Source organism: Tigriopus californicus, chromosome 9, assembly GCF_007210705.1.
Source record: "Tigriopus californicus strain San Diego chromosome 9, Tcal_SD_v2.1, whole genome shotgun sequence".
NCBI classification, from domain to species: Eukaryota; Metazoa; Arthropoda; class Copepoda; order Harpacticoida; family Harpacticidae; genus Tigriopus; species Tigriopus californicus.
The window spans coordinates 13,922,321-13,948,647 of NC_081448.1; the positions used below are offsets into that span (position 1 = coordinate 13,922,321).

The 26,327-nt window shown below is 41.8% G+C and overlaps 6 protein-coding genes across 13 annotated transcripts in view; 2 read left to right on the forward strand and 4 right to left on the reverse strand.

The window, feature by feature from the left end:
* The first annotated feature begins 4,111 nt into the window (after window positions 1-4,111).
* LOC131887442 (uncharacterized) lies at window positions 4,112-5,414 on the forward strand. The gene is made up of 2 exons (XM_059236054.1): window positions 4,112-4,622; window positions 4,685-5,414. Exons 1-2 carry the CDS (start codon window positions 4,237-4,239, stop codon window positions 5,412-5,414), a joined length of 1,116 nt encoding a protein of 371 aa, XP_059092037.1. The 5' UTR covers window positions 4,112-4,236.
* LOC131887441 (uncharacterized) lies at window positions 4,617-7,195 on the reverse strand. Its single transcript, XM_059236053.1, has 2 exons — window positions 6,868-7,195; window positions 4,617-6,599 (listed from the first exon to the last, which is right to left on the reverse strand). The coding sequence occupies exons 1-2, from the start codon at window positions 7,116-7,118 to the stop codon at window positions 5,411-5,413; spliced, it is 1,440 nt and encodes a 479-aa protein (XP_059092036.1). The 5' UTR covers window positions 7,119-7,195; the 3' UTR covers window positions 4,617-5,410.
* Window positions 7,196-7,338: 143 nt separating this feature from the next.
* LOC131887444 (myosin regulatory light chain 2-like) lies at window positions 7,339-8,717 on the forward strand. 2 transcript variants are annotated; one of them, XM_059236058.1, is made up of 4 exons: window positions 7,339-7,503; window positions 7,567-7,761; window positions 8,014-8,175; window positions 8,238-8,717. In XM_059236058.1, the coding sequence occupies exons 2-4, from the start codon at window positions 7,617-7,619 to the stop codon at window positions 8,579-8,581; spliced, it is 651 nt and encodes a 216-aa protein (XP_059092041.1). In that variant the 5' UTR covers window positions 7,339-7,503; window positions 7,567-7,616; the 3' UTR covers window positions 8,582-8,717. The 2 variants fall into 2 exon arrangements, with proteins under 2 accessions (XP_059092041.1, XP_059092040.1); XM_059236057.1 differs by having other exon boundaries at window positions 7,340-7,471.
* On the reverse strand, window positions 8,709-19,246 carry LOC131887438 (kinesin-like protein KIF12). 7 transcript variants are annotated; one of them, XM_059236050.1, is made up of 16 exons: window positions 18,904-19,246; window positions 18,772-18,831; window positions 14,861-15,035; window positions 14,534-14,737; window positions 14,195-14,239; window positions 13,636-13,782; window positions 13,310-13,451; window positions 12,773-13,146; window positions 12,607-12,711; window positions 11,538-11,733; window positions 10,081-10,297; window positions 9,774-9,996; window positions 9,426-9,622; window positions 9,080-9,247; window positions 8,937-9,016; window positions 8,709-8,869 (listed from the first exon to the last, which is right to left on the reverse strand). In XM_059236050.1, exons 1-16 carry the CDS (start codon window positions 19,032-19,034, stop codon window positions 8,817-8,819), a joined length of 2,517 nt encoding a protein of 838 aa, XP_059092033.1. In that variant the 5' UTR covers window positions 19,035-19,246; the 3' UTR covers window positions 8,709-8,816. The 7 variants fall into 7 exon arrangements, with proteins under 7 accessions (XP_059092033.1, XP_059092031.1, XP_059092028.1 ...); XM_059236048.1 differs by having other exon boundaries at window positions 9,837-9,996; window positions 10,081-10,498; XM_059236045.1 differs by having other exon boundaries at window positions 10,081-10,498.
* Window positions 19,247-19,623: 377 nt separating this feature from the next.
* Window positions 19,624-22,049, reverse strand: LOC131887439 (uncharacterized). The gene is made up of 7 exons (XM_059236052.1): window positions 21,899-22,049; window positions 21,711-21,840; window positions 21,494-21,650; window positions 21,270-21,433; window positions 21,122-21,210; window positions 20,935-21,067; window positions 19,624-20,870 (listed from the first exon to the last, which is right to left on the reverse strand). Exons 1-7 carry the CDS (start codon window positions 22,033-22,035, stop codon window positions 19,692-19,694), a joined length of 1,989 nt encoding a protein of 662 aa, XP_059092035.1. The 5' UTR covers window positions 22,036-22,049; the 3' UTR covers window positions 19,624-19,691.
* Window positions 22,050-22,543: 494 nt separating this feature from the next.
* LOC131887445 (twitchin-like) overlaps window positions 22,544-26,327 on the reverse strand; it is a 49,096-nt gene continuing 45,312 nt past the window's right edge. The window contains exons 50-54 of the mRNA XM_059236059.1: window positions 26,152-26,324; window positions 25,013-26,085; window positions 24,762-24,939; window positions 24,639-24,692; window positions 22,544-23,955 (exon numbers count right to left, since the gene is read on the reverse strand). Coding sequence (XP_059092042.1) covers window positions 22,826-23,955; window positions 24,639-24,692; window positions 24,762-24,939; window positions 25,013-26,085; window positions 26,152-26,324 — 2,608 coding nt within the window. The 3' untranslated portion in view covers window positions 22,544-22,825. The remainder of the gene's footprint in view (window positions 23,956-24,638; window positions 24,693-24,761; window positions 24,940-25,012; window positions 26,086-26,151; window positions 26,325-26,327) is intronic.

Below are 26,327 nucleotides of genomic sequence, written 5' to 3' on the forward strand. Positions count from 1 at the left end.
GAATCTTGGTCATGTCACATTGTAAAATGTAGAAAACTGTATGTTCAAAATCATATACATAAATCGTTACAAGAATAAAAGAATGAAGTGGTCAGAGTGATAAGATAGTTGACTAGATAGTAATATCACAACAGATATTTTTTTGAAGATTGGGTGATGGGGTCAGAAATTTAAACCTAACCTGGCCAACAACGTTAGCTATCACATCGTCCATATTTCCAATAGATAGAGCCTTAGTCTGCACCAATTTTAACTCTGTTTGTGGGCATGGTTTGCGTTTACAAATTTCCTTGGTAATGGATTGGGAGGAGAATCGAACCAAGGACCTCTCTCATGCTAGGAGTCTGCGCTAATCTCCAAGTCTCCTCTCTTAATAGATTAATGCTTCTAAGACGGTTCGTAAAATCAACAAGGTCGAATCCTTTCTCTTGACCCAATCCCATGCAATTCCTACAATTTCACAATTTGCCTTCTTATACAACAATCTGGCGAGCATTCCCTCTGAAGTCGGGCCCATGTGGCAATAGGTGTAGGTGTAAAACATTTTTTTTGATTAGTTTTCAAAGCGAATGAATGTCAGCTGACCGGCTGCTAGGGTATAGTTTCTGATTGTAGGGGGCTGCTTTCCAGCAACTAGAGTTGCACTTTCCACTGGTTACCGATTCAGCTGCAGTCAAAAACCTCAACAAACTCGATTTTTACTCTTCTATGTTACTTCTTCTATTAGCTTAGGACGGAATAAAATTTTCGCTGGTATTTGAAAATTTGCCTCATAAAACGTTAACGTTCGTCAAAAAAGAGGGCGAGGAAGCGATTTAAGGGGAAAGTTGCGTGAATTATGATGAGATGTTCCAAGTTTGAACATCATTAGGTGGAGCGTGACTACGTTTTGTAACCTAAAAAGGTTCCAAAAAGCAGCCTCTTATTTATTGTGCCCTAGCTTATTCGAAAATTACGCTTATGTGTCTTGCAATTACAACCAAATGAAATGCAACTTCTAAAATTGTATGGAAGTAAAGCATGTGAAGTTGGTCCTCAGAAAAGATCGACAGAGAGCTGCCTCATATGATTTGACGTTCGGCCTTGATCTGGGAACGACTTTGGCGTTAGAAAAACATTTTTTTCGAGGGATCGAGCCATAAGCAAAATGGTTCTGGGCTGCGCTCAAACAAAACTGACTCCGAGAGCTGGGCGTCCCAAAACTGATGTGCGATCGAGGTCTAAAAAATTGGGCTCACGTCCTCCCCAGGCTTCAGCGGATTATATCGCCTCGAACGGTGATCCTCGAACTCAAAATAAGACATCCCAATATATATTGAAAATTTGTCTAATAATAATCCAAAGAGACTAAAATTTCCAATGAAGACTTTAAAAGATAAAAATAAGAAAATGCAGTTTTGTCCGAGATTTCTTCGTGGCTGGGTTTATTTTGTTGCTTTTTGATTAATCTATCGAAAAGCTTATTTTGAAGTTTTTGAAAAGCCCTGATTGGCAGCGTATAGTTTCCGTAATCAAAAGGTTGTTAATGTTGAGAATCATGAAGCTTCGACCGTGTTGAATTTTGCATTTCCTATGAACTCTTGTCCCCTCTTTGCTAATCAATTGAATTGCTCTCCATCAATCACGAATAAATCGACACTTGAGTTCCAGACTTCAACCTGTCCAAATGTTGCTCCTGTCTGCCACATTATAATCCAACAGACCGCGAATCCAAAAGCTTCCATATGCTTATGAATGACTGTGCAATGGCTGGCCAGTGCTTATTTGGGGACCATTGGTGTCAAAGTTTGTATTTTGAAAATTTCCTTCTACACAATGGTAACTTAGCATTTCCGAACAGTTTGATTGGAGTGGATATATTTGTGACTCATGTAGAAATCAAGTGACGCTGCAAAGTTTCGGTTTAGTTCTGAACCGGTAATGTATCAGTTTAATGCAAACATGAATTATATTCGACAATTTTTGCACGATCCGATGTGAATACAACAAAGAGTCTCTCAGTCACATTCGAATTCGATAAAGTCGCTCAATTGGATCCGGTGCAGGGCTCTAATAAGTATCTCTCACCACGAGCTTGCCTCCTTTAACAAATAATTAAGAAGCACCCATTCATATATCGAGGAGGTGGTAATTGCCCGACAAAGAAGCAAACCAACTCCACCTTTTTAAGTTACATGTGCCGGTAACTGAATTAGGGTTGTAAAGTAGAGATAAAGAAACGAAAAAAAAACCAAATTTTGGACTTGCTTTCATATCCTGTGGAGGTAGAGTGAAGATAAATTTACCCACCAACGTGCGCCCGTGAGCTTGCTTCATTTCAATATTTCAAAAAACTGATGTTACACAATTAAAAAAATATGTCAGTTTTGTTATTGGTTTGACACTTAATCATTATCATAATTCAACATCCAAATAGTGCTGGTTCATAAAGCCAGTATTAAAAATAAAACGAAAATTTCATTCTAGCCTGGCAAAGGTTGGCAGGCATCTCACTTATAATTTTGCTTCATGGAGTCACGTCAGGTGCTGGTTTTCGAACTAATATGTTCACATGCTCCAATTGTTGCGCCCAAGAAGTAATTGGGGTCAATTCATTCGCCCAAAAAGATATCTGGCGGTAACAACGATTTTTTTGTCTAATTCTGTATTTTTTTTCAGATGTAATGCCATCCGCTCTTTGGTTTTGGATCAACAATATCTCAAAACTCACATGGGTCTCGATTTCTTAACCCTTTTAAATACAGATCAAATGCAGTGAATACATTAGGGCTATTGTACTTGAATTTTTCGATCTTCACTTTAGGTTAGATTATTGCTATTTGTTTTGTTGTATTTTAATGGGGAACAAGTTATTTTGCATCATTTAGAACCTTAGTAAATATTAGACCATTGTTTTCACATATGATACGATATGTTCATTTTGAATACCAAAAAGAAGAAAATAATGGTGTGAATTTCTTGACGTTTATGAACGATTTACTGGGATTGGTTTTAATTTTCGAACCAAATGGAATTTTCTGATTTGGCTTCAATAGATGCAGGCAGGACTGACATTCTTTAGCCTTTCATGAAATGTACGCAGTTGCGATTTAGTAAAGAACATTTTTGAAACTTACCTGTTTAAAGATACAAATCAGGATCCCATCCTTTTACTCGATCAATAGTAGGGATCGTACTCCTTATGACCTAGTACCTAGTACCTAGTTTAAAACATATAAAACCTTGCCGATGACATATTTTTCCTACGACCGTTTATGCGTACTTCCACTCCTCTTAAACAAGCGCTTATTAATGGTTCATTTATGGACTAAATTTCCAGTGAAAGTACCTATTTTCCTTTAGCAGACCACACAAATTAGGACAGTTTGGTTGGGGTAAAAGCTCCTTCCGGTTGTCTCTCTTGTAGTTGCATGCTAGATCGGCAAAACATAGTACAAAGAAAATATGGTATTAACAAAAACAAGTGATCAATTTACTAAAAGCGTTTTTAACAATTTGGTGAAATGGTGTGGTATTCCATTAGTGCTCAGAGTGGACCGAACTGGCTTTGCTTTCGAAAAATCATCTCGAAAATTGGCCCTCAGTTGCGCTATTCTCATGACCTTCAATCTTCTTCCTCTTCTTATGAGCATGACTTTTCTTTACATGGTTTATGGGAAAAGCATTATTGACGTGTTGTGAGTATTCAAAAACAGATGTCAAAGAAATATTTTGTGTGTATAATGTAGCAAATTGATCAGTTTGATTTCCTTTACTTTGAATTTCAAATAATTTGAAAAGAGCAATATGCCAATTTTCTGTTTCTGTAAATATTTGGGACTGTTTTACTATCTTCCTTTTAATTTTGTCAAACGTGGCAATTCATTTAGCGATAAAACCTAAGCTGTTCAAACTGCATTAGCAAGAATTGTGGAAGAAGGAGATTTTCAAAAATCTCTCAGGGATTTGTCATTTCTGTGTAACAGTATTGAAGGTGTTAGAGGGAGCACAACGCTAAAACTAACTAATCTTAGCTAGGTACACGGGTATATAGCTATGGTCACAGTGTTGATGGCTACCCTGCACGAATTTCAGTCCAAGCAGTTTAAACTTGTTAATTTGGTTTTAACCATAAAGCAAATAAAGGAACAATTCACGAACAAGTGTCTAGGTATTGTTTTCGTTTTCCTTCTGCATGCTAACACTTTCATTTAATACAATTAAACCTTTAGTACTTTATATTTTGCATTAAATCAAATGTTAGTTGTGCCCCATTTTTGGGGGGGTTGCCCTATGATTTGTAACTTAATGTTTTATCCATTTATGACCCATAGTCAGACTTGGCGAGCTTTAGGGCTAACCTTGACGGATACCATTTCATTGATGTTGATCAATTTGGTGTTACTAGTGACATCGTTCAGGACCCTGTTTCATATGTATCAAGACCCGAAATCAATTACTTCTATATCAAGAGATGGAATGACCTTAGGTCACATCGTTACCGAAGAGATCAAGAAGAAGACCATGGTCCGAACTCTGAAAAAGATTGCCTTCCTCTTGTCCTTCCAAATTATGTTACCTTTTTGTTTTGCATATCTTTTCCTCGTGGTCATCGAACACTTCGACACACAATCAAATTGGAAGTAAGTGCGCTTTATTAAAACACAACCGAAATTCGATTTGGAAATGACCCTCTTCTATTCAGATGGTTCATATATGGGATAACGACTTTCCAGTATACATCGGCCATGTTCTCGACTGCCACTGTATCGGGATTGGTCCTCTTGTGGTACTGCACCTTTAACATTCAAACATTGGCCAGTGGAATCAACAATCTTTACTTTGGCGCAGACCCCGGCAAGAATAAGCTATCCTTTTTCAAGAAACCTGAAGGAACGAAGGTTGACCAGCCTCTTTGTGGAATGCGTTTCCGCATTCAACAACTGATCCAAGATGGGAATTGTTTGGCTCATATGATTGAGAACGCTAATTCGGGAACAATGGGTCGGTTGGCATTTGATGAGAGCGCAATTGCATTGTTTTACGGCGTGGTTGGATTTTTCTTGTCAATTTCTCCGTCGGACTTTCGTGACAATTGGGTGTTGCTAATTGGGTTCAAGTTGGCTTGCTTTTTGGTGGCCGTTTCTTCCATGATGCGTTTTCTGTATTTGAGCGCCATTGGACACAAGATCGAGAATAGTATAACAGAGTTGAAGCAGAATCTGCGTCATTGTTTGGCTGGTTTTCAATTGGAACTTCTGGATGAGGAGCAGCTGCAGATCCAACTCTTGAAGGAGAGATTTGATGACACAAGAGGCATCCGGCCTCTAAATTGCTTCGATCTCAATTACTCCTCGTGTTTGGTAGTTTGTGGAAATCTTCTTACTTACTTGATTGTTTTATTACAGTTCACAATAACCGAAAACACGTCTTAGAATGTGCCGGTGGTTGTTTCCACAAATCTCACACTATATATGGATGTTAAGATTGTGACCAAGAACACAAATAAAATCCCCAAAGTCTTGTTGTTCAAATTGAAATAAGACCTCGGTTGAAGCGTCCGATGATCAAAAGTTCGGTCCAACAAAACCGAAAGTTCGAACATTTGAGACTCACGCAACCTGTTAAATTTGAGAATGCACACCGCTTGCAGGTTCTTCTTGAGGGCAATCATTTCGTTTTCCACTTTTTGCCCCAAGTTGAAGATGACACAGAGTCTATAAATGAACAAGATGCCACTGGCCAAGGTACCCCAAGCAAAAGCCACCTTGAACAAAACTGGAACAATGCCAAGAGTCCAAATAGCAGGAATGAAGTTTTGAGTGAGATAGATCATTATGACCGCATATGTAAAGCTGAATAAGGTCTCGAAAAGGAGAAACCCTCCGAAGGCAAGGTTGAGTTCGTTCACGATCTTAACCGTATCGAATCCATAATCAATGATGGAAAGTACATCGCTCATCACATATGGATCACTTTCCACTGATGAGTGATAAGAAGGCAGTGAATCTTTCTTCCTATGTTTGGTGTTCGTTTTGGACATGGGTGATTTTGAGCGATATGCTGGAGGAGGATACTTGGTTTTGGCCTTGTATACCGGGTTCTTGTACTGAATGGCTTCTGGCAAGGAGGCACGCTCGGTCCTTCTCATTAATCTGGCTTTATCCGTTCGGGGTAGAATCTTGGTTCGGTAGTTCTTGACCATTTTGGCCACAAATTCGACATATTGCGTTGACAAAAGGAAACTGGCTAAAACCGGGGGTGGAAAGAGTGCCACCAAGATAAAGAAGGTATGGGTAGCAGACACGAAAATTCGAGCCGTTTCCTTCACTTTGGGGAACATGTGATAGGTGGTAAAGCTGACCATGATGATGACATTAGTTATTGCAAAGAGGATGAATCCTAGTCTTCTGAACGTGCGAGCAGTAATTCGTTTGATGTCATAAATGGACATGGTGTACGGAGCAAGATTATCGATATCCGAATTTAATGTTGTCAACGTTGGAGCCATTTGTGTGAAGGTTATCAAGATTGCCAAAACTTGAACCACACTGAAGACGAGAGACCAGTAGAAAGTATTAACATCACCAGGAGGAACTCCGAACAAACTCACCGTAGAGCTGGAAAAGAGATGAAATATTTGCTTTATATATCTAAGCTTCTTTACGATATAATAGAAACAAAACGTTTTAAGAAAATTTCTGAGCTAGGTTTTTTTCTCGATTTTTATGAGTTGCTTTTGATTTGCTTGTGTGCTTCGTCAAAACTTATGAGGCTGGCAAGGCTTTTGTTAAGGTGAAATGTTCTTGAAAATTGTTGTAAAAGCTAAACATCTTTAAAAGTCTTTTAACAATACAAAAAGTTTAGGAGAATAAGTAAGGAACGTACTTTTGATGTCCATGATTGACCTTGAAAATGGCAGCTCCAAACCAAACACCATGAACTTGAAGGAGAATGATGGCCACCACAATTGGAATGATGTACCAAAACACTGACATTAGACAACACCAAACAAATAAAGGCCATTTCAATTCGAACCAGATGCATTCGGTCCAGTCATCCACTGAATCCAAAGGAAACCCACCAAGGGCAGCCAATGTTAAAAGAGCAGCTTTTAAAGACTTCACGGGACTGGGCATGATGTTCTATCTTTTCAAACAAAGCCTTTAATGCCAAGATTGTGATCATATCAAAATACAATATGCATGCACAAGCTTTCCCTTATGTTGAAGTACCTGGCCCTTATTTTTCCCAAATTATACTTGTTTTGGGTCGCAGCTTTCCCCAATTTAAATGAGAACCAGCGTCGAAACGCAGTCTGGATCCAATCCAATTAATGTCGAACGGACAAGAGAATATCTCATTAGTCTCGAGCAAATGTTCACAAGCCCTCTATGGAGACCTAAATTTCAGGAGCTTTAGCAAGGATGAGTCATACTAAAAATGCTGATCTTGCAAGAAATTTGTCCCAAAATTGAAGCCAACTTTGAAAGTGAGTCAGTCAGCTAATTCGCTTGGCTCAAGGTAGACAAGAAAACCACGGTTGAGATATACATATCAACATATTGACCATTTTTTTTCTTTTAGGGGGTTCTTTCTTTGAAAATAAACATCTTGTTCAGTCAATCCTTTTCATCATGGGGAAGGGCAAGGGAAAAGGAACCGGAAACTCCTTCACGGATGACCAAATGGAAGTCTACAAAGAGTGCTTTCGTCTTATGGATGTGGACAAAGATGGTGTTATCAATAAGAACGATCTCCGTGCTGCTTTTGACAACGTTGGTGAGTTTTGACGCATACTCCAATATGTTTTGGTTTTCAGACGTAATGACTTGTGACACTTTTAAGGTAATGTAAAATCTTCTCTGTTTCGAAGGTAAAAACCAAACTTTTCAGAAATAAGACGCTGATTCGCTTTACAAAAGGACACATACATATTTTTTGACAATCATCCTAGGCAAAATGAAATATCTAATTCATAAAAAGAATAACTAAAACTACGATACACATGATTCGCCATTGTGTTAATTTCAGGGCGCCTCATGTTGGATGAAGAACTGAACGCCATGTTGAGTGATATTGGAGGCCAATGTACCTTTGAAAACATGATCAAATGCTTTGACAACAAAATGGCCGGTGGTGTCAATGATGCTGATGAGTTGGTCATTCAAGCCATCAAATGCCACGATGATGAAGGTAAGGAAAATAATAGTTTCTCATTCATTTTGACATCATAATAATTCAACTTTTGAAACCAGTGATCGAAACTGTGAAGGGTGTCACCACCGTGAAACATCTGATTCTGGCCGAAGACTTCAAACACGCTTTGATGACATTCGGGGATAAACTGACTCAAGAAGAGATCGACGACATCTTTGGCGAGTTCGAGTTTGACGACGATGGTTTCATCTTGACCAAAAGTGTCGTGGATTTGTTCGTTGCCGGTGGGATGGACGAGAAGGAAGAGGATAAAGAGGACTCGAAGAAGAAAGCAAATGGTTCCCACGGAGATGGAGACGATGGAGGAGCTCCTGACGCCACACCCGATGTTGCCGGAGAAGGTGGCAAGAAGAAAAAGAAGAAGAAGAAGGCCGCCAAATAAGTTCTTGGGGCATCTCCATCCATTGTATCATCGTGTTATGATTTATTACCAAGCTCAATCAATCAAAGCTACCAAATAACGAAGTGTTTCAATTAAAATGCAAATGGGAATAATATGCAACGACGAGTTTATGCTATATATCTGATTTAATATCGTAAGAGTGCGCGAGAAAAGCATGGATTGGATTCCATTTTACAGGTTGTAAGTACCAGCACGGTGAGTGAAGTTGGGAGAGTTAGAATTTACTGGCATCGTTCATTCGACTCCTTTCCTTAGATCGGGACTTTTCTGGAATTTGTCAAGAAATATTGATTTTAGAAGTTGCTTAATGACTTTATAAAGACTGGAATGTTACCGCGGAATTTCTTTGTCCGTTCTTTGCGGTTGGTGCCTCGACGAGGCTCATGAGTGTCTGCCAAATTATTCAACGATTGGCTGTGGAGAGGCCAATGTTAGTTAGGCGCGGTTATTTTTTGACGTAACATTTATCTCCTTTACCTGGTCACTTTTTTGTCGGCTAGTTTATCGTTGAGCCTCCCCGGTTTTTTGCGGCTTGTTGCGATAAACAATTCATCTGGACTTACTTCAGATTCACCAGATCCTTTGCGTCCTAATTTGTCCCTTCTAAATCCCTTATCTCGCATTGAATCGGCAATATTCGTCAGACTGAAAATCGATCCCAAGTTATCAGTTTTGTCAAAGGACATTCTCTTCTCTCAAAGGAAAACACTCTGCTCTCTCAGCCTTTGTCTGTCCTTGTGAATCAAATCATAAATCGAAAGGCTGGAGGTATCTCTTTAGACTCTAACACATGAATTACGCACATTGAAGCTTTCTCACTTACCTGTTCCCAATTTTACGCTTTTCTAGTTCCTTGTTTATGTTAGGGGGTAATCTTGTGGGAACATTAGTGGGCGTGGTGTTGGAATTTGATCCTAAACTGGATAGACTTTGACTAGGAGTCAAACTCTTTTGCCTGTGATGATAGTGATGATGATGCCCATTCTGGTGATGATGGTGGTGGTGATGATGATCGTCCAACTAAAATCCCAAGAGACATATGAACCATGGCAAAATTCAACTTCACACTAGGCAACCACAAGCAACATTCAAAAAGTTGGGGGAAAAAATCATACGATATCGAACACTCGAGAAAAATCAACTTGATTGTGGCCAATATCAAATCACTCACTGCAGACTGAGTGCCATTCAAGTGCTGAGAATCATTTAAAGGATTTGTCCAAACGTTCGTTACAGGCGAGGATCGAGAATCGGAGCGTGAATCCAGATGTGCTAAATCCGGGGCGGATCCAGAGTGACCGGATGATCGGGGCAAACTGCCGTTGTAGGAAGCTGTGAGGAGCTCGGCTGAATAGGTGGGACGAACGGGCACAATTGGGGACCGGCAACATACCCTAAATTGAATGGCAGTAGTTTTTCCAACTCAAAGTCAATCCTTCGATTTTGAGACACTCAAGTGGGTGGCAAGCAATACTTACGACGTGACATCCTCCAACTTTTTGAGGAGTCTCTCGTTTTCTCGACACACAAGCTCTTGATCTCTGAGCAGCATGTCTCGGACGGAGAATAGGTCTTGGTTCTCCTTCCTCAAATCGTGGTTCTCGCTCATGTAGTCCTTAATGAGATCCACCAGAGTGGACGAGTTGAGCTCGTTCAAACGACCTTTGTCGATGCGTTTGACGGTGGCAGGAGTGGCTATAAATAGAAGGGAGGACACTTGTCGAAGGGTGTCGTGGGATCTTTGGCTCACTGGTCGGCTAGCAAACGAGCCGTTCTCAGAGTCCAGGATCAAGACCTCATCCTGGTCAAAGTCGCTAAGAGCCTCTGGTGGAAGATGGAGGGAGCTGCTTCGGTGTCGTTGGCGAGAGCACATCGAGCCGTTGGAGACAATGGAATCTAGGAGGGTAGAGCACGAGCCTCAAATTTACGAGTGATCTTTCGTTAACGGGTGGTCGTCATCCGGTCTCATCCGTTGAAAGAGACCGTTTCAGTCAGTCACATGCACAAATAAAGCACCAAAAGCAGGAACTTGGACACTTGCTTGGGAGGCAGGAAACAACATGCTAACTTTCAGGACATCCAATTTTGCGGATATGAACATTGGACATAGGAGCCTTCACATTGATTGTCGAGCTTGGCGGCTCAAAATGCAACAAGCCCTGTTTTACCATGATCAGGAGCGGGTTTTACAAGGAGCAAGGGCGGGCTTGATTTAGAGGCGACGAGTTGGGCGTGTTCTGGAGGACGTGAAGCAGAAGTTCAGGCGGCTCTAGCGACTCTGACCAGGCAAGGGCTCCAATTAGAAAATCAAATGGATAGCAGCAAGCTTTTCAAGCACTTCATCTAGTCAAGAACGGCTAGACAAGAGACGAAAGGATTAGAAGCGCCAAGCGTCTTAGCTTGGTCACAAATACAGTATTTTACTTTTATTACGGTATTGGTTTTACGTACAGGGCTGGGTACTTTATTTGTGCATGCCTTGGTGTGTTTCATACATCGATTGAACTCGCCTCTTATGGAAGCTTGTTGAGCAGTAAGGTCTGTTACAAACACATTGAATGCCTGAATGCCATTATACGGCACCTTTCATATCAGCCTTTACTCAGACTGTTTTATTATACTATGCACATGCACAGTCATCTGCATTATGTACAAACATCAACCACTTGGCTTCGCTCTCATTGTAAATATTCTTTGTATAGTGAAATGGTCACACTGTGTGCAGAAAATCAAAACGTGTGGGGTAATTTGTCAAATTAGGATACTTTGTCAAACATGTTGAATTCAATGGGAAAGCTACAGTCGGTGTAGGTATTTGGATTGCGCAAGAGGCAGCTTCACCATGCTAATAATCATGCATTTACTTGGTTGGAATTAAATCGTTCAGTCTGGGTTGTCTTTTCTAGATCCTATGAAATTCATGTAAAAACCTTACCCCGGCCATCCAGTGGCTCTTTGGAACCATTTTTGTCCAGCCCCATTTGAGCCATAAGAGCGGCAGAGTTTTCCGATGGCATTATCATTCCAGAATCGGAGTCTGCCAACTCTAGTAGTTGCCGCAAATGATTGTTTTCTTGAGTAAGGATGTTCACCTCTCGCTTTAAACTGACAATGAGAGCTTCTCTGGGATCCTGGGAAGTAAAGAATAACACATGTTTAACCCAAGGACAAGCAGCTTGCCTTGAGTGCAAAATTGGCTCTCAAGGATCAAGTCATTGATAGACGGAGGGACTGGAGTATTGGAGAGGGCTGACACATCAAGGTCTCAAGGGTGGTGGTCTTGCTATTCAGGAAGCTTGTCAATAGAAGTTTTCAAGTGATCTCGCAAAGACTTGAAGGGGGTCTAGGAACCTCAGCTCCATTTCCTGGTTCCCTGTCCTTCTCCACACGATTGAGAACAAGGTCAAACCTCCCCTCTTGAACTACTTTTATGCCTTACCTTGAAGGCATAAACGCATTCTGTCCAACTGCAAACCAATAACTCTGCCAAATTCTTCGCAAGCTCTAGCCCAACATGAGGAGCTAATTAAGCATTCGCACAAAAAATATTAACAATGGATGAGCTTGTACTCAGCGAGTCAAATTTCACACGCAAGTTTAGCTTTTATATAAGAAAGGTATCATATTGCTTCAAGGACACAGTCGTTGAAGTCTGACACATGAAATTTCGGTTCGAATGGCTGAATAAACACGGAATGAAGTTATTGGTTTCACCTTGGCGTAAACATGGAAATGCCTCTTTTTCTCTCAAACATAAAAAAGGTTTGAAGATCATAATCATGATTATACTGTTCAAACACTATTTGAATATTTTTGCGTGTTTGAGAGAAATTTGTCGGAAAAGTTTTTTTCTTTGACTTCAACCGTTTGTTCCTCTTTGGCAATACACACAACAGAAAGTTGAACGGAACAATTAGCGATACTTGGGCCTCAAGTTGCACTTGCAAACGAACTGCCAGACATCATTCTAAGCTAGTTTCAAAGATCCTTGTTCTCAAGCTTACCATCACAACCACAGGCTTGGTTTTGATCTTCTTAGCCCTGGCAGCGTATCTCAAGGTGTTCATGGTTTCAGAACAATTGGATTTCGCCGGGGAGACACAAGCGATCTAAGGATTGACAACTCCATATTATTTTCAGCAATCAGGGTGGCCTAATAAACATTCATACCATGAGTGTGACCCCGTTTCCGGCCAAACTATCGGCTAATAGCTTGGTGAGTTTGCTGTCACGATACGGGATATGGACCCCACGATCGTTTCGTTTCTGAGAGCTCAGTTGGGCAATGCAGTAGCCCAAGACCATGAGGCTCTTGTTGATGTTATTAGCCTCTTCCAAGGTCTTGCCCTCACTCTTGGTCTTCTTTGTCATCTCGGAGCCAGCCAAGTCTACAAAGTTGATCTTGCCATGCCGAGTGATGTACACGCCTTTATTGTCCTCACTGGTGGCCTTTTCTTCAGAGTGAATATGGACCGTGAGAATGGTATGAGATCTGGAACTGTGTTCGTTCATGTTGTGTTTTCCGATGGCTCGGTTCTTCAGCCCTGAAAGAGGAAACATCCAACATTTGCAACACATGCATGTTCCACAAAGGCCAATATTGCAAAAACTGAGCCTTCGTTAAATATTAAGGGCTTTTAGCTTTCCGCCCACACGAGTCACTAAATGCAGGTATGAACTAATCGATGCGGTTCTCGAGTAACTCACCCTCCTCCAGAACGGCCACGAGGTCATCCAGTTCTTCACATTCTATGCTGAAGAGATTGTCCACCACAAAGGCCCGACTTTTCTTGTCCCATCGAACGTTCAGATTCGACTTTTTTGCTCCCGTATTTAGCAAATCAATCACCTTGGCAAAATATAAAGTTTTAGCGCAAAAGTTTTTTAGTTTCATCGAGACTATGTGTTTGTGTGGAATGTTGCTCCATAATTATTGTTTCATGAACGGATTGACACGTTAACTATGGTTAATCTTCCTTTCAAAGGCTGTGGGAATTTCCCTGAATGATTGTAACTCTTTGAAGGCTCTTTACCTTTTCATTATAGATCTCCAAATACGAAGCCTTGATGACATACGACGAATCATTGGATTTCTGTTTGAGTTGTTCATACAGGTAAATGAATGACCTGAACACCAATCCATGATCCACGTGAAGTGGATCCGTGCGTTTTGATTGGAACTGAAACAAAACCCAGATCTCGTTTCATGTTGCAAACAGGGATATTCATGCACAATAAGCGGCCTTAAAAATCAGTCCAAGGCTCCCTAAAAGCGATTAAGATACTTTATGAGGGCAGTTGCTCATGCAGACAGATATTAAAGGGCAAGAAGGTTGGGCCAAGTGGAAAACGTCAGAGGAGTTTTATGACCATTGTATGTAGTGGTGACAGTGGGGTTCATAGTTGTACGTAGAAAGCCATTGGCCGACTAGTCAAACTAGTAAATGCGTCAAAGGTAAGGAGGTAGGTAGAGGTTTGAGTCGTAAGGAAAAAGCTACGGCGACACAGAAGAGATATACGTGAACCAGAAGAAGCAGACGAAATAGCAGAAGACGAAGAAGGAGCGGTTTCTGGACTACGATTGATACAAACCTTTCCCCAACTTTGCTTATGAATCGGATCGATTAATACTTTCTCCTGGTGTTCGAGGGAGAAGGAAGATAAAGCATAATGAACAGAATGGTTAAACAGAAACTCAAACGAAACAACGTCAATATCGATTGAAGTCGAAAATGATGGATATAAATCAATAGGCCATAATCCTCCATCAGCTAGCTTGGTCTCTCGTACTTTGGCCTAAAGGTCAGAGGAAGACAGTGGACAAGCCCTGATGAATAATTTAGAGGGCAAAGCCTTTCAAGAAGGCCTGGATTAAAAGAAAAGTCCTTGAATTTCAAACGGTGCAAAAAAGCCCAAAAATGATACACGTACCAAGTGAGGAGGACCGGTTAGCGTATGGGTCTTGCCACTGCCAGTTTGACCATAGCAAAAGCAAGTAGTGGAGAACCCGTCCACGGCCATTTCGATGAGACGCTTGATTCCAGAATGCTCAAGCACATCAGCCTGACTGGCTTCAGGCTCAAAGACCACATTGAACGTAAAGGGCCGAAGCTTGTCCCCGGTTTTTTCCTCGACCTAGAAATATCACGATATTGTTAAAGAAGGAGTGCAATTCATAATACAAAATCTCGTCACGCTGGACGAAATCTTTAATCTGAATGAAGTAAGGATACAACGGAAAAGTAGAACTTCATTTACCCAAATCCCGCCATCCCCGGGAAATTGCGTGATGTTAGTGTCATCGCTCTTGACTTCACGCCCATTCAAGGGTCGCACCCGAACCACAACATTGATGTTGTCCCCATCAATCTCGTCATCGACTGAACGGATTGATCCGGAGATGGATTTCGTGGCGGAATTGGCACTTCCCGGGCTAAAATTGAATCAGGTTGGCAATGTTCATATGGTTGTTTTGAAGGTTATATCGTCTCGTGATATCTACAAAGGCAAATTTGCTTAAAAGCACCGTAATTGTTAATTATACTGATAGCTAGAATAAACAAAACCGTTCCCGCCATGGGAGAACGTAAAGGGGGGGGGGGCCAATGTCACGTTAATGGGCCCCCAGCATGCAAGTGTATTAGTTTCTGTCGCAAAAGCAAGGATTGTTTTCGCGGTTCAATCATTTGGAAGCTTACTAATATACAATTGGTCGATCGAATGAAAATGTATAACATACGTGTGTCTATCCAAGGATAAATTTTCTCGAGAATGATTGCGGGACTTTGGCGAGTGTCTAGTGAACCGTCTCACTTCTTGCTTGAGACCAAGAACGGCGGGAACTCTCATCGTTCACAAAATATTGTCATCACTCCGGTCACTAATACCGGGAATCGAGCGTCTTCTTACACCAATGTTCTTCGACTGAGCGAGATTGTGAAACTGATATGTGGTTCATGAAGGCCAAACCAATATTTGGTGGCTTGTTTTCCCCCACTGCTTTTACAACTTACTTCCCCACTTCCTTAGCAAACTGTTAGGGCCCAGGATTTTAAAATGAAACCGCTCTCCTCGGCCTCAAATGTATTCTGATAGTGTTCATGGAAAGTCACAAAGACACGAATTGGTCTTGGAAAGCGGTTTTGCGATATCGTGGAACAAACATTTGGCACTTGGTTCCGATTTTAAGTTTGCGAGCTCTGTGAGGAACAACGCCGGTGGTAAATTTTGGACCATTTGGTGGTGCCCTCCCTCTCTACTCTATATTAGACCAACAACCATCATGCATCATCACGTGCCGACGATTTTTGGTCGAGGGATCCAGAATGGCCACGTGTGCCACAGAGAGGGGACTTCCAACCAGGTGTTGGTGGAACAAGCACAAGCTTGAGTAAACTTTTATTGTTTTCAGTCTTCAGTCAATCGAGGAAAGAGGGGAGAAAAAGAATTTTCGGTTTCAGTCACAAGGTATCACAACCCTCTATTCCAACGAGTTTCCCTTGTAATTAGGGACGCTTAGGCGGCTGCTTTTTTGGCTGGACACTTTCACCGTTAACGGTGTCTAACAAACACAACGTTGAACATCCGGATATGTGTTAGGACTGAGGGTACGAAACGAGGTGACAGAACCAGGTTCTGATCAAAAGGGGGCCTTAATTATTACTGAGGAGCAATTCTGCCCTTCAAAGGCCAATTGAACCAGTATGCCTGAGAACTGACGACAGCAAGGCCGCATTCTAAGCAGACTAAGCAATCATCAAGCATGCAGGAAGCCGGCGAGCAGACAACCAACACACTCGCCCACACTTGGCTTTCTTAGTTTCATATCGCGAACCTGCTGCTTCTGCCATCCGGGGAAATTTTTCAATCCAATATTCAGGCTGAGTTGCACAAATCAAACTCATAGACTTGAGTCGAATAGAACTAGATGGTCAACTGTTCTTATTTTCAACTGGCAAAATTAAAAGGCGCAGTGCCGATTTAGAATAATGCAATAACTCAAAAGGTTGCATGATGAATAGATGTTGTCAAGTTCAATTCCATGGACGATCAATGGTACATTAGACATAGGCTTAGTAATTAGAGGTATTGTTGGAAATTTTTTCCCGTCTAGTCGAAAAGAGAGGAGAGACCGTGGGTTGACAAAAGAAACATTGTCTCCCCATTCTCCTTGGGACGTAAATAGGGAAGGAATGTGAGGTTATTGAACTTCAGGAGGGGGACAAAGTTCATTTTCCCCCACGAGTATCACGGTTCCATGTTCCACCTTCATTTCATACCAAGATAAACCGAAGCGCCTTCATGTAGTATGGACATCAATGGATAGAAATACGCAAGTCAGACCCACACATTTCTCTCTAGCATGCACATTTTCATTTTAACAATGTGTTTGGCATAATCGAGTTGCTTGCCGCTTGAAACGGAGAAGTAAATGACGTACCATACTATGCTGTACCTTTAGCTAACCTTGAGAAATGTGGCATGTGTGTAAATGTTCCAACCAAAAGCCAGCCTTGAAGTGGAACACATTGGCCAAGTCAATCGATATCCTTTATAAAGTCTGCAGTCTGCAGTTGGTACTTTCAAACAACGCTGGAGGTTCTTTTAAAGTTGACAATATTGTAACGAAAATCCCTTCGTTAGAACTCTCAACCTATAATATAAGCCAATGTAATCTTGGATGTCTTTCCCAAATGTATAACATTTACAAGGGAATAAATAGGTCAGCGAATTTGCGTGTGGATCATCTACTTACCCCCGCAGTATTTACAAGGTTCCCTAAATTGAAAGTCTCTTTCCCAACCCATATGTGCCCCTTGTAAAGTGAAGGGAGCTAATAATCTTTTGTTGATCAGCACCAATCTCCCCTCTATCTCTTTGTTGTAGATGGGTGGTTAGTTATTGGTTGGATTGAGCGTTCTCACGATCTCTTCATTCTAGGTGCTTGACGGATCAAGAATGCATGATTCATTGCACATTACATTCGTATACTAGATCAAAAGCCAAGTGTGTCGATAAACATCAATATTGAAACCGATTTAAAATGAGTGACTCTTTCTCATTCAACCATTATGTAAGTCTTTATCTTATCTGCACGGCCATCAAAAACAAGAAAAAGTAGATCTGCAGTTCTTGCTGTTTAATAAGTCAAAAATGGTGTTGACTTATCAGCAACTTACAATAAACAAAATTTCATGTAGTCCTGGGCGACCGAGGTTTTCTCTCTTTATGCTCTCAATTTTGATCAAAAAAGTTGAGTACTCAATTAGAGCCTAATGTTTTTGACATGACCTTTCAACGGGTGTAGTCAAGTGGTAAATAACGACGTACGCAAGGTTTGCCAAATATTTAGAATTCTATCGTGTCTGGCACCACCACGATGCTGTGTTTCTAGGAATTTGCTTGTAACTAATGCACAGACGTTTGCCTTCCTCGCCATTTTTTCAGTTGTTACATTGTTGGTATAACTCGACCATTCTACCTAATACAATGGTAGTAAAATGACCACACTCGAACATGCCGAAGTGAAATGTTTGATAAGACCATCGGAAATTGCAAATGCCAACACTAGATTGAAGATGCAATAAGCCTATTCACATTATGAAAATAATTTTCCCTATTTTAAATCAGATATCTTTTTGAAGTATTTGTTCTTTAAGAAGAGCTTTCCTTGAATTATCTTTATGAAATTGACGAAACTCCCTCAAGAGAAATATTTCGATGGATTTTTCAAGCCTTACTTTAGGATGAAATGTTCCTCTGTTGATGAGTTCAGTTATCTCCACCATCTAACCATGTCATAATATTAGAAGTGTAATTTTTATTATCGAAACGAATGAGTCTTTAGGGATAATCCATTTTTTTAAGGCGCATTTATGCCATTTCTTTCGTGTCATGTTTTGCAACTTTTGTTTTCAATCTTAATCCTAAACTCTTTAAATATACCTGAACGTTAATTATCTTTCGTTTTTTTCGTTATTGAAATGAACTAACTAGAACCTTTATGTACAAGTACTCAGTAAGAGTGGATGGCTCCCATTCTAAGTTTTTGTTGTGGTTGACTCAAACATTGCTTGAAAGACGGAATGTAAGTTTCATTTATTGTACAGTACAGAAATGTATCTTCAGCATTACGTACACGACATTTCACTTGTCGCCTACTGACTTACATGGAGAGCCGGCCGTCTTCAGTATAAAAGCTCTGAATTTGGAGCCAATCTGCCTTGGGCCTGAGTGGTTAGGGATAAATTTTGGAAATCAAGACTCGGTCCGAGCGCAGAAATATATTTGGCAGGACTTACCCATTACTTGGGGAAGGAGGCAGGGTACTTTGGCCACTATGAGTTCGTCCCTGCGGACCAGTCGACTTTCTGGCCACTTTGGGAGACGTTTTATGAGGCATCCTCGGAAGATGTGGCTCCGCTCTCACCATTATTTACCGTTGCTTCAGCGGTTTTTTAGCATTGTCCGTGGGTCTTGTCTCAGTAGTAGGAACCGAATGAAGTCAAATCTATTCACTCAAAGGTATCTTTCTTGAGATCTTGAGCAAGGACAGGTGGAAAGCAGGATAGATAACCCTACTTTATCATTCACATCAGAGCCAACATGGAACAAGTTAAAGACTAAGGCTGTTATTTCGCCTCAGCTTTTCCTTCAGTACAAAACGTAGTACGAAGACGGGGGAGAGCGAGAGGTATAACTACAAAAATGTCTACTTATAAAGCCAAGGGAAGTAAGTAAGCATGCGCGTGGAACCAACCAAAGCCAAGTGGCTTCCTGGACTTGGACTTTGGTGGGGCGCATGTGTGTGAGTCCACGTTTGTGAATAACATAGTGTGCGCAGGCCGTAATTTGTTCCTCGTGTTCGACATCGCTTGGCGTTCGTTCCAAGTTGTCCCATGGCCGAGATATAGGGACGTATGAACGTTCGTACTAAGCTCGTACACTCGCATACCTTTCTTTGTTCCTCTTCTCGCAGACTTTAAAAAAAAAGAAAGCCGATAGAATTTCAATTTACCGAAGACAGTCTGGAAAACCAGTTTATTTGGAAATTGACGGGTAACAACTGGCCATTGAAAGGGCGCATATACTAAATCTCAGTAACCATTTCGTCTTGAGTGCGATCGCGATCCAAATAAATGATCCCGTTGTCGTAGCCTAAGATCTCATTGGATTGACCACTAGTTTCCTGCTGCTTTTGCCGTGTCTTCTTTTCCGTTCTTCTTTTCCTTCTTTTGGCCTTGTTCCTCCTTTTCAATTGCTTGATCCTCTGCCTCTCCTCCTCCAACGCCATTGCTTCAACTATGGCGTTCTCCGTCTCAGTGTCGTTCGACACTTCGACGACTTCTTTGATTGTTTCAGTCTCGTCATGATCAGCCATGAAATTTACTGCCTGGCCCTCCTTTGGATCTGATTGCTCATGCTTTGGCATCTCTTCTTTCACACCAATTTTGCTCAAATCCTCTTGACGGCGTTTCCATTCGGTTTGATTGAGTGACGTCGCTGGTGAAGTAATGCTGTCAAAAAGCGATTGAACCCGAAGAGCCTGCTTTTTGTTCAAGTCTGCGATAATTTCATCGTTGGATTTTCTTAGTTGAGAAATAGCGTCATTAAAATCCCTGACGTTTGGGTTTTCGATCTCGAGTGGTGCAATTGGTTCCAAATACGGAACTTCGTGTAGGTCTGGTTTAATTCTGGATTGAAGACTTGAAACATCTTTGGCTTGAATTTCGGGAGCTTTGGGCGTGGATAACAGTTTTTCTTTGGATTGGTTTGTAACGTCAGCATGATCTTCCGAGGACATCGCCCCTTTTAATCTGGCTGGTTTTGGTGGTGGAGTTACTGGATCGTCCATTAGCTTAGCATTGGCCACATTTGGTCTGGTTTTGGAGACATTTTCCACTTTAAACTCATTGGAACGACCATATGTTTTCATGGGCGCACTCTTAACGAAGAGTCTCTTTTTCGTGTTTGGTTTTGACTGGAACTCGTCTTGGTTCTGATAAATAGCCCCTACGAAATTATTGCGGGTGAGTCCACTTGCAGACAAATTGGACGAGCTCATTGCCCTCGTAACCTTCAGATCCACGACCTCTTGTTTGCTTCTATGATTCCGTATTCCCACTCCATCCAGTTCGTCCACTGTTGTGCACGGTGGGCCGTAATCAGAAACAGTCATCCGGTTTATTCGAGCCTGAACCCGTTTGCGTAAAAGATCTTGAAAAATGTTTCCTCTGTCAAGGACAAGTAAAAACGTCATGACCATCGCCTAAAAATGGATGTGAGTTCATTTATCTTTAGTTCGTAAGGGGCTTGTACTTCTTAACCCTTGCCTGAACCAAGCACAAAATGGGAAAGAAAGCGAACCCTGCATTTGTTGGATTCTTTGCTGTTTGGCTTTCTCGAAAGAAGAACCCGTTCCCAATTGTCAGAGGCAAATTGAGGTAAATCCATTTGAAGGTGAACCTGAATTGAGAAATATGTATTTTTGGGAACTAAATGAAAAAAAATGACTCTTACGCCATTCGATTGTAATCATTGTTCATTATAATACGCTGCGAGAAGCACCAAACATTCACGCTGAGCCCAATGGTAAATAACACAATAAGCTAGAAAGAAAAATATCAGATTATGGGTATCCACATCCGAAAATGAATTCATTTCTTACAACTGTCAGACCAATGACGCCGGTCAAAATCAATGCAAAAGCATAATTGTGATTTTCTTCCAAATGTGCCCTTGTCATGGTATTAGGCTGGAGTAATCTAATATAAGCGGAAACTCCATCATCCGAAGACAAAATGACTGCAACCATATTGGTTACAGGAAAAACTGGAACCCAAATGTTTTAATGAGTCTCTTGTTTTGCTTGACAATTTTGCAATGACTTACTTGTCAAGATCAGGAAATATGTGATCCATCCAGTGTTGGAACATCTGAGCGTCGTAGAGAAACGATCCAGGAAAGCCATGATAGTGTACAAAAGGAAGCTGAGAAGGATCGCAATCCAAATGATGTGAAGGAATGCGCCATAGACAGAATAGAAAGTCTATGGAGTTACATTAAAGAAAACGTTCGGACTGAAGTACTTGATTAACATTTGTCGTACCTGGGAAACATATTTTTCCGTGTTCCACTCGTAAAATAGGGTTACTTTCACGCTTAGATAAAATGTTGTAGCGATCAGAATCAGACCAATGTTGGAAATCAAAATCCAATTGAAGAGCTCAGGTTTGAGCCTGAAACAAAATGGTGACACTGAAAGTTACCAATTGTCAGGATGATTGGAGTTCTCACCTTTTTTTCTCAATTGCATAAACAAGTGAGAAGAGAAGAAGGCCGATGGTTAGGCCTAACCCTATGTAGTCAAAAATGAGGATCGTCAGGCCCATTGCGCTCCCATTGTGTCTAGCTATCAATATCCCAGCATCCATCTAGAACCCTTACTAGTCCAATGAAACTAGGATGATAAGTGACCACAAAGATTTTTTGATATCGGAGGGGCCAGACCAGAGATAACACGCGAGGTTCATGTGCAATTGAAATTTCCTTTATTTCAAGTTTGTTGGCGACATGTTCATGCAATGGACTCTAGATTGGACGGTTGGAATTGTTTTGCTCATGATCCCGAACCGTCTTTGGCCAATCTTTTCCCCAGTTCTCTTCTGAGGGGCTCCAAAGTAGCGAAAACGATATCGTCAATTCCACAAAGTTCTTGCTGACAACCCTGGGAGGAGACTATATCGTTCCACTAGTGGAAGAGTAGTAATATAAAACACATTTTACATATTCTTGCATATAGGCATTGCCTTGTCAAATTGGTCTTTTAGATCAGTTGTGATCTAGGTGCACAAAACCAATGGAGAGGCAATAAAAGTTCATGTTTTTGTCACAGTAGATTGCTTGTTCACAAAACCAATGGAGAGGCAATAAAAGTTCATGTTTTTGTCACAGTAGATTGCTTGTTCGTTTGTTTTGACCTTGGAGAGGTTTCTTGTTAGGTTGACTTGTTGAGAATTGTTGTTCAAGTGGTGGCATTTTATGTGTGTTGGCGAGTGCGTCCTTTTGTAAGGCATATTGGTGGTCATTTGACTAGTCTAATATAAAAAAAAATCTATATAGTTGTTGATTCTTTTCATTCACTCCTACATTTCACTCATCCTTCCCATTAGTCTCTCTCTTTCTCGCACTTTTGTTGTTAATCATTGAGTAATGATTAAATGTTCACACGTTTACATTCAGGGAGAAGGCTGCTTTGCTCTCGCCCTTATCGTTCGTCACAATGACCGCATATTGGCCTGCGTCGGCCGTACTGCAGTCCATCACATCCAGGGTCATTTTCGTTTTGGCGTTGGATATTTTGATCTTCAGAGGAATCTCTTTGATCTCCTTGCCGTCCTTCATCCACGCAATGGTCTTGGGGGCTGATACGGTTTCGAGTGTGAAGGTGGCACTGCCATTCTTGGCCACAGTGGCAGATCGGGGGTAGGTTTTGAAGCGGGGTCCAGGGATATCTTCGCCAGGCACTTCCACTTCCAAGGTACATGAGGAATAACATTCGCCTACGTCGTTAAAAGCCTCGCAGGTGTACGTTCCAGCGTCCTCGGGGAAGATTTCTTGAATCTCGAGACGGTGCTTGTTGCCCACGGTCTTGTACTGGAAGTCCTTGCTCGGCTTGATCTCTTTCTCGTTGTGGAGCCAGACCACGTCGAATCGAGAATCTCCTGCGATCGTGCATTCTAAGACCACTGGTTCCCCGTCTTTGACTACGGATGAGCCAACATGAGTATGTACTGAGGGAGCTGGAGATGCAGCGGCTGAAGAGGCGTGACCGTTAGTCTTTCCATTCATGGCTCTCTTGGCTACAGCGTTGACTGAGATCTTACTAGAAGTCTCGACACTGCCTTTAGAGTTGGTAGCTTTACAAGTATAGCGTCCGATATCCTCTGGGAAGAGCTCATTGATTGTGACGGTCGACACACCGTTTTTGGTTTTGACCTCCAAAATGCTGCTGGAGATCAATGGCTTGCCGTCCTTGGACCAGGTGACTTGAGGATCGGGATCTCCTTTGACCTGAACCTGGAGTTCGAAACGCTCGCCGTCATTGCCAGAAACCTCAGGATTGAGTCCCTTAATAAAACTGGGGGGACACATCAACGAATCATCTGGGGGCAGAGCCAACTCTTTGGTGGCACTCCGAGATCTGGAACCCCCGCTGGCTGTTGAATCATTTCGTCGGTAGGCTTTGTTCTTTTTCTTTTTGTCGTTGTTCAGTGCATCCTCAACTGCTTTGGGAGATACCGTCGGCAATGAAGGGTTGACCACTCGTTGCGAATGGTCCACGAAACGTTTATCTGCAAGAATATTGAGCCTTTTAGTCGGGGAGCGACAATGAACCAAAGGAAAGAGGTTGTAAGGAAGGGTTGTGGACTTCGGACATTAGCTCGGGTAAAGATTGGTCTCAGTATGAATTTCTCTGAAGCTAGGGATATTTATGGATTGGACAGTAATTGTTTTAATAAAGGGTAATAATATACAATGATTGATGATACGACTAAAAAAAAAATCGCTTTTGAATTGGGTTATAGAAAGTCCATTCCAGCATAGCGGTTCGTAAATAAAAACATGTGGTCCGCACCTTGCCAGAATTGCGGGTTTGTTATCTGAAGTACAATATGATCATTACATGTTTGAAATGATTGGTGGTGAGTGATCAAATTTGTGTCCCGGATTGGTTCTTATACAGCCACTTGTTATTCACTTACAGAAATGATCGTTGGAACAGGAATTTTTGGTTGCAAGGATATGGAGTGAGTGGTTCTTTTTTTTTTCTTTGCTTTCTTAAAACTTAACAATTCAGTAAAATGCAATGTTAAAGGGAATTGAGGGTTGGGGAAGGGGGATGAGCAGGACTCTTGTCTTGAGACGAAGCTCCTTAGAGCCTACTCAGATAACTGTGATCTGTGGAGAGTGGCGAAAATACAGGACACGTGTCAAGTCGTTCATTTCGAAAGAGTTCTGGGCGGAGAGCCTTTACCTGAGTATAAGATGTGATCCGACATGTTTCTCTGCTCGTCACTCATATTGGTACCTAGTTTACGGCAATGGAAAATCAGTTGTAGTGTTTCCTTTTTCTGCACTGCTTTTCAGCAATTCTTACCTTCCACGATAACCACACAATCTGAGGCGTCCGAGCCCTTTTCGTTGGTGGCAATGCACTTGTATTTTCCGGAGTCGCCTGGTTGAGCATTGATGATTTCGATAGTGATGACACCATCGGTATGGGTAATTGGGTACTTGGATGGATCGAGTTCCTTACCACCTTTCATCCATTGGATCTGGAAGGACATCATCAAGAATGATGAAAATTGCAATGACACTGTGTTGGACACTTTTGTGATTTGAACTTACCGATGGATGAGGTGTTCCAGTGAGGCAAGCCAGTAGTTTGCAGGTCTGACCTTCCTGGATGACACGTGGTCGGAGGTGGAATGTGAACATTGGAGCTGTGTTCCTCTCCTCTTTGTAGAGCTTGATCTTTCTTGGCTCACGCTTCCTCACAGGCAATGGTTCAGGAGTGTACCGGGAAATGTCTTTGGGAGCGGCTTGCACATTGAGGAACACGATCTCCTCGGTCACGCCAAAGTGGTTTTCAGCGCGAATGATGAACTCGCCACGGTCAGAGAGCTTGGTCCGGTTGATAATGAAGGTATAATCATCCCCACTGTAGCGCTTCATGTACTTGACACTCTGTCGAAGCTCAGCATTGTTGTGATACCACGACACAGTGCAATTGGACATGGAAATGATGCGGCATGTAAATCGTGCGCTATGACCTTCGATGGCAAACGTAGAGATGGGCTTGATCACGAAACGAGGAGCGGCACATTTGCGGTCCACAAGAACCTCTTGGATTCGGTATTTTTCCATTTGCAATTTTCGAAGCGAGCTGTATTCAGACAGCCTACCCATGGGGAGTTTGAAGTCGTTCCAATTGGCGTATTTTTGCCGAATCTTGTCTCGAATGGCAAAGAATCTCTGGCGAGCGATTTCCAAGGTCTTGTGGGAGTGATCGCCGGTGAGCCAAGCGTGCTGGAGACATTCATGGGCAGACATCCGTTGCTCCTTCTGGCGAACCAAAAGTTTTCGGATGAAATCCCGACCCTCTTCACTCACGTTCTTGAAGGCCTCGTCATCAAACACCCAGTCGCAGTTCTTCACATTCTTGAGGGTCTCAATATCCGTAGCCCCGGCAAATGGAGACAATCCCGACAAGAGGACATAGGAGAGCACTCCAATGGACCACATGTCTGTGTAAAAACCGACGGGTTCTCGCTCCACAATTTCCGGTGCTGCAAACTCTGCGGTGCCCGTCGAGATCTTTACGAGTTCGTTGGGGTCTAATTTGGTGGCCAAGCCAAAGTCAATGATCTTGATGTTGGTACTCTTTGACGTTTGACACATGACGTTTTCGGGCTTGATATCTGAGCAATGAATCATGGAAAATCTGAATATTTCTACCAACTCCTTAAAAGCAAAACTAGACCTACCCAAATGAATGATGTTCCTCTCATGCATGTGTTTCACACCCTCACAAATTTGCCGCATATAATTAATAACTTCGGCCTCAGACATGACGTACCCTTCGGAGGTGATCTGTTCGAAGAGTTCACCGCCCGACAAACTAGAAGAGATGCGGGACATTAAACTCTCTCCGGACACACTG

Bases quoted from the DNA above. Each gene is read 5' to 3' on its own strand.
- LOC131887444 (XM_059236057.1), top strand. From the start codon at position 7,423: ATGCTGATCTTGCAAGAAATTTGTCCCAAAATTGAAGCCAACTTTGAA. The intron at 7,762-8,013 runs GTGAGTTTTGAC...TGTTAATTTCAG, and splicing joins TGCTGCTTTTGACAACGTTG to GGCGCCTCATGTTGGATGAA. The intron at 8,176-8,237 runs GTAAGGAAAATA...TTTTGAAACCAG, and splicing joins CAAATGCCACGATGATGAAG to TGATCGAAACTGTGAAGGGT.
- LOC131887438 (XM_059236045.1), bottom strand. From the start codon at position 19,034: ATGGTGAGAGCGGAGCCACATCTTCCGAGGATGCCTCATAAAACGTCT. The intron at 18,832-18,903 runs GTAAGTCCTGCC...CTAACCACTCAG, and splicing joins CCTCCTTCCCCAAGTAATGG to GCCCAAGGCAGATTGGCTCC. The intron at 14,738-14,860 runs GTAAATGAAGTT...TGATATTTCTAG, and splicing joins CCGGGGATGGCGGGATTTGG to GTCGAGGAAAAAACCGGGGA.
- LOC131887442 (XM_059236054.1), top strand. From the start codon at position 4,237: ATGTTAGTTGTGCCCCATTTTTGGGGGGGTTGCCCTATGATTTGTAAC. The intron at 4,623-4,684 runs GTAAGTGCGCTT...TCTTCTATTCAG, and splicing joins GACACACAATCAAATTGGAA to ATGGTTCATATATGGGATAA.
- LOC131887439 (XM_059236052.1), bottom strand. From the start codon at position 22,035: ATGGATGCTGGGATATTGATAGCTAGACACAATGGGAGCGCAATGGGC. The intron at 21,651-21,710 runs GTACGACAAATG...GTAACTCCATAG, and splicing joins CGGAAAAATATGTTTCCCAG to ACTTTCTATTCTGTCTATGG. The intron at 21,434-21,493 runs GTAAGTCATTGC...TTTGGGTTCCAG, and splicing joins ATATTTCCTGATCTTGACAA to TTTTTCCTGTAACCAATATG.
- LOC131887441 (XM_059236053.1), bottom strand. From the start codon at position 7,118: ATGCCCAGTCCCGTGAAGTCTTTAAAAGCTGCTCTTTTAACATTGGCT. The intron at 6,600-6,867 runs GTACGTTCCTTA...TCTCTTTTCCAG, and splicing joins GTCAATCATGGACATCAAAA to CTCTACGGTGAGTTTGTTCG.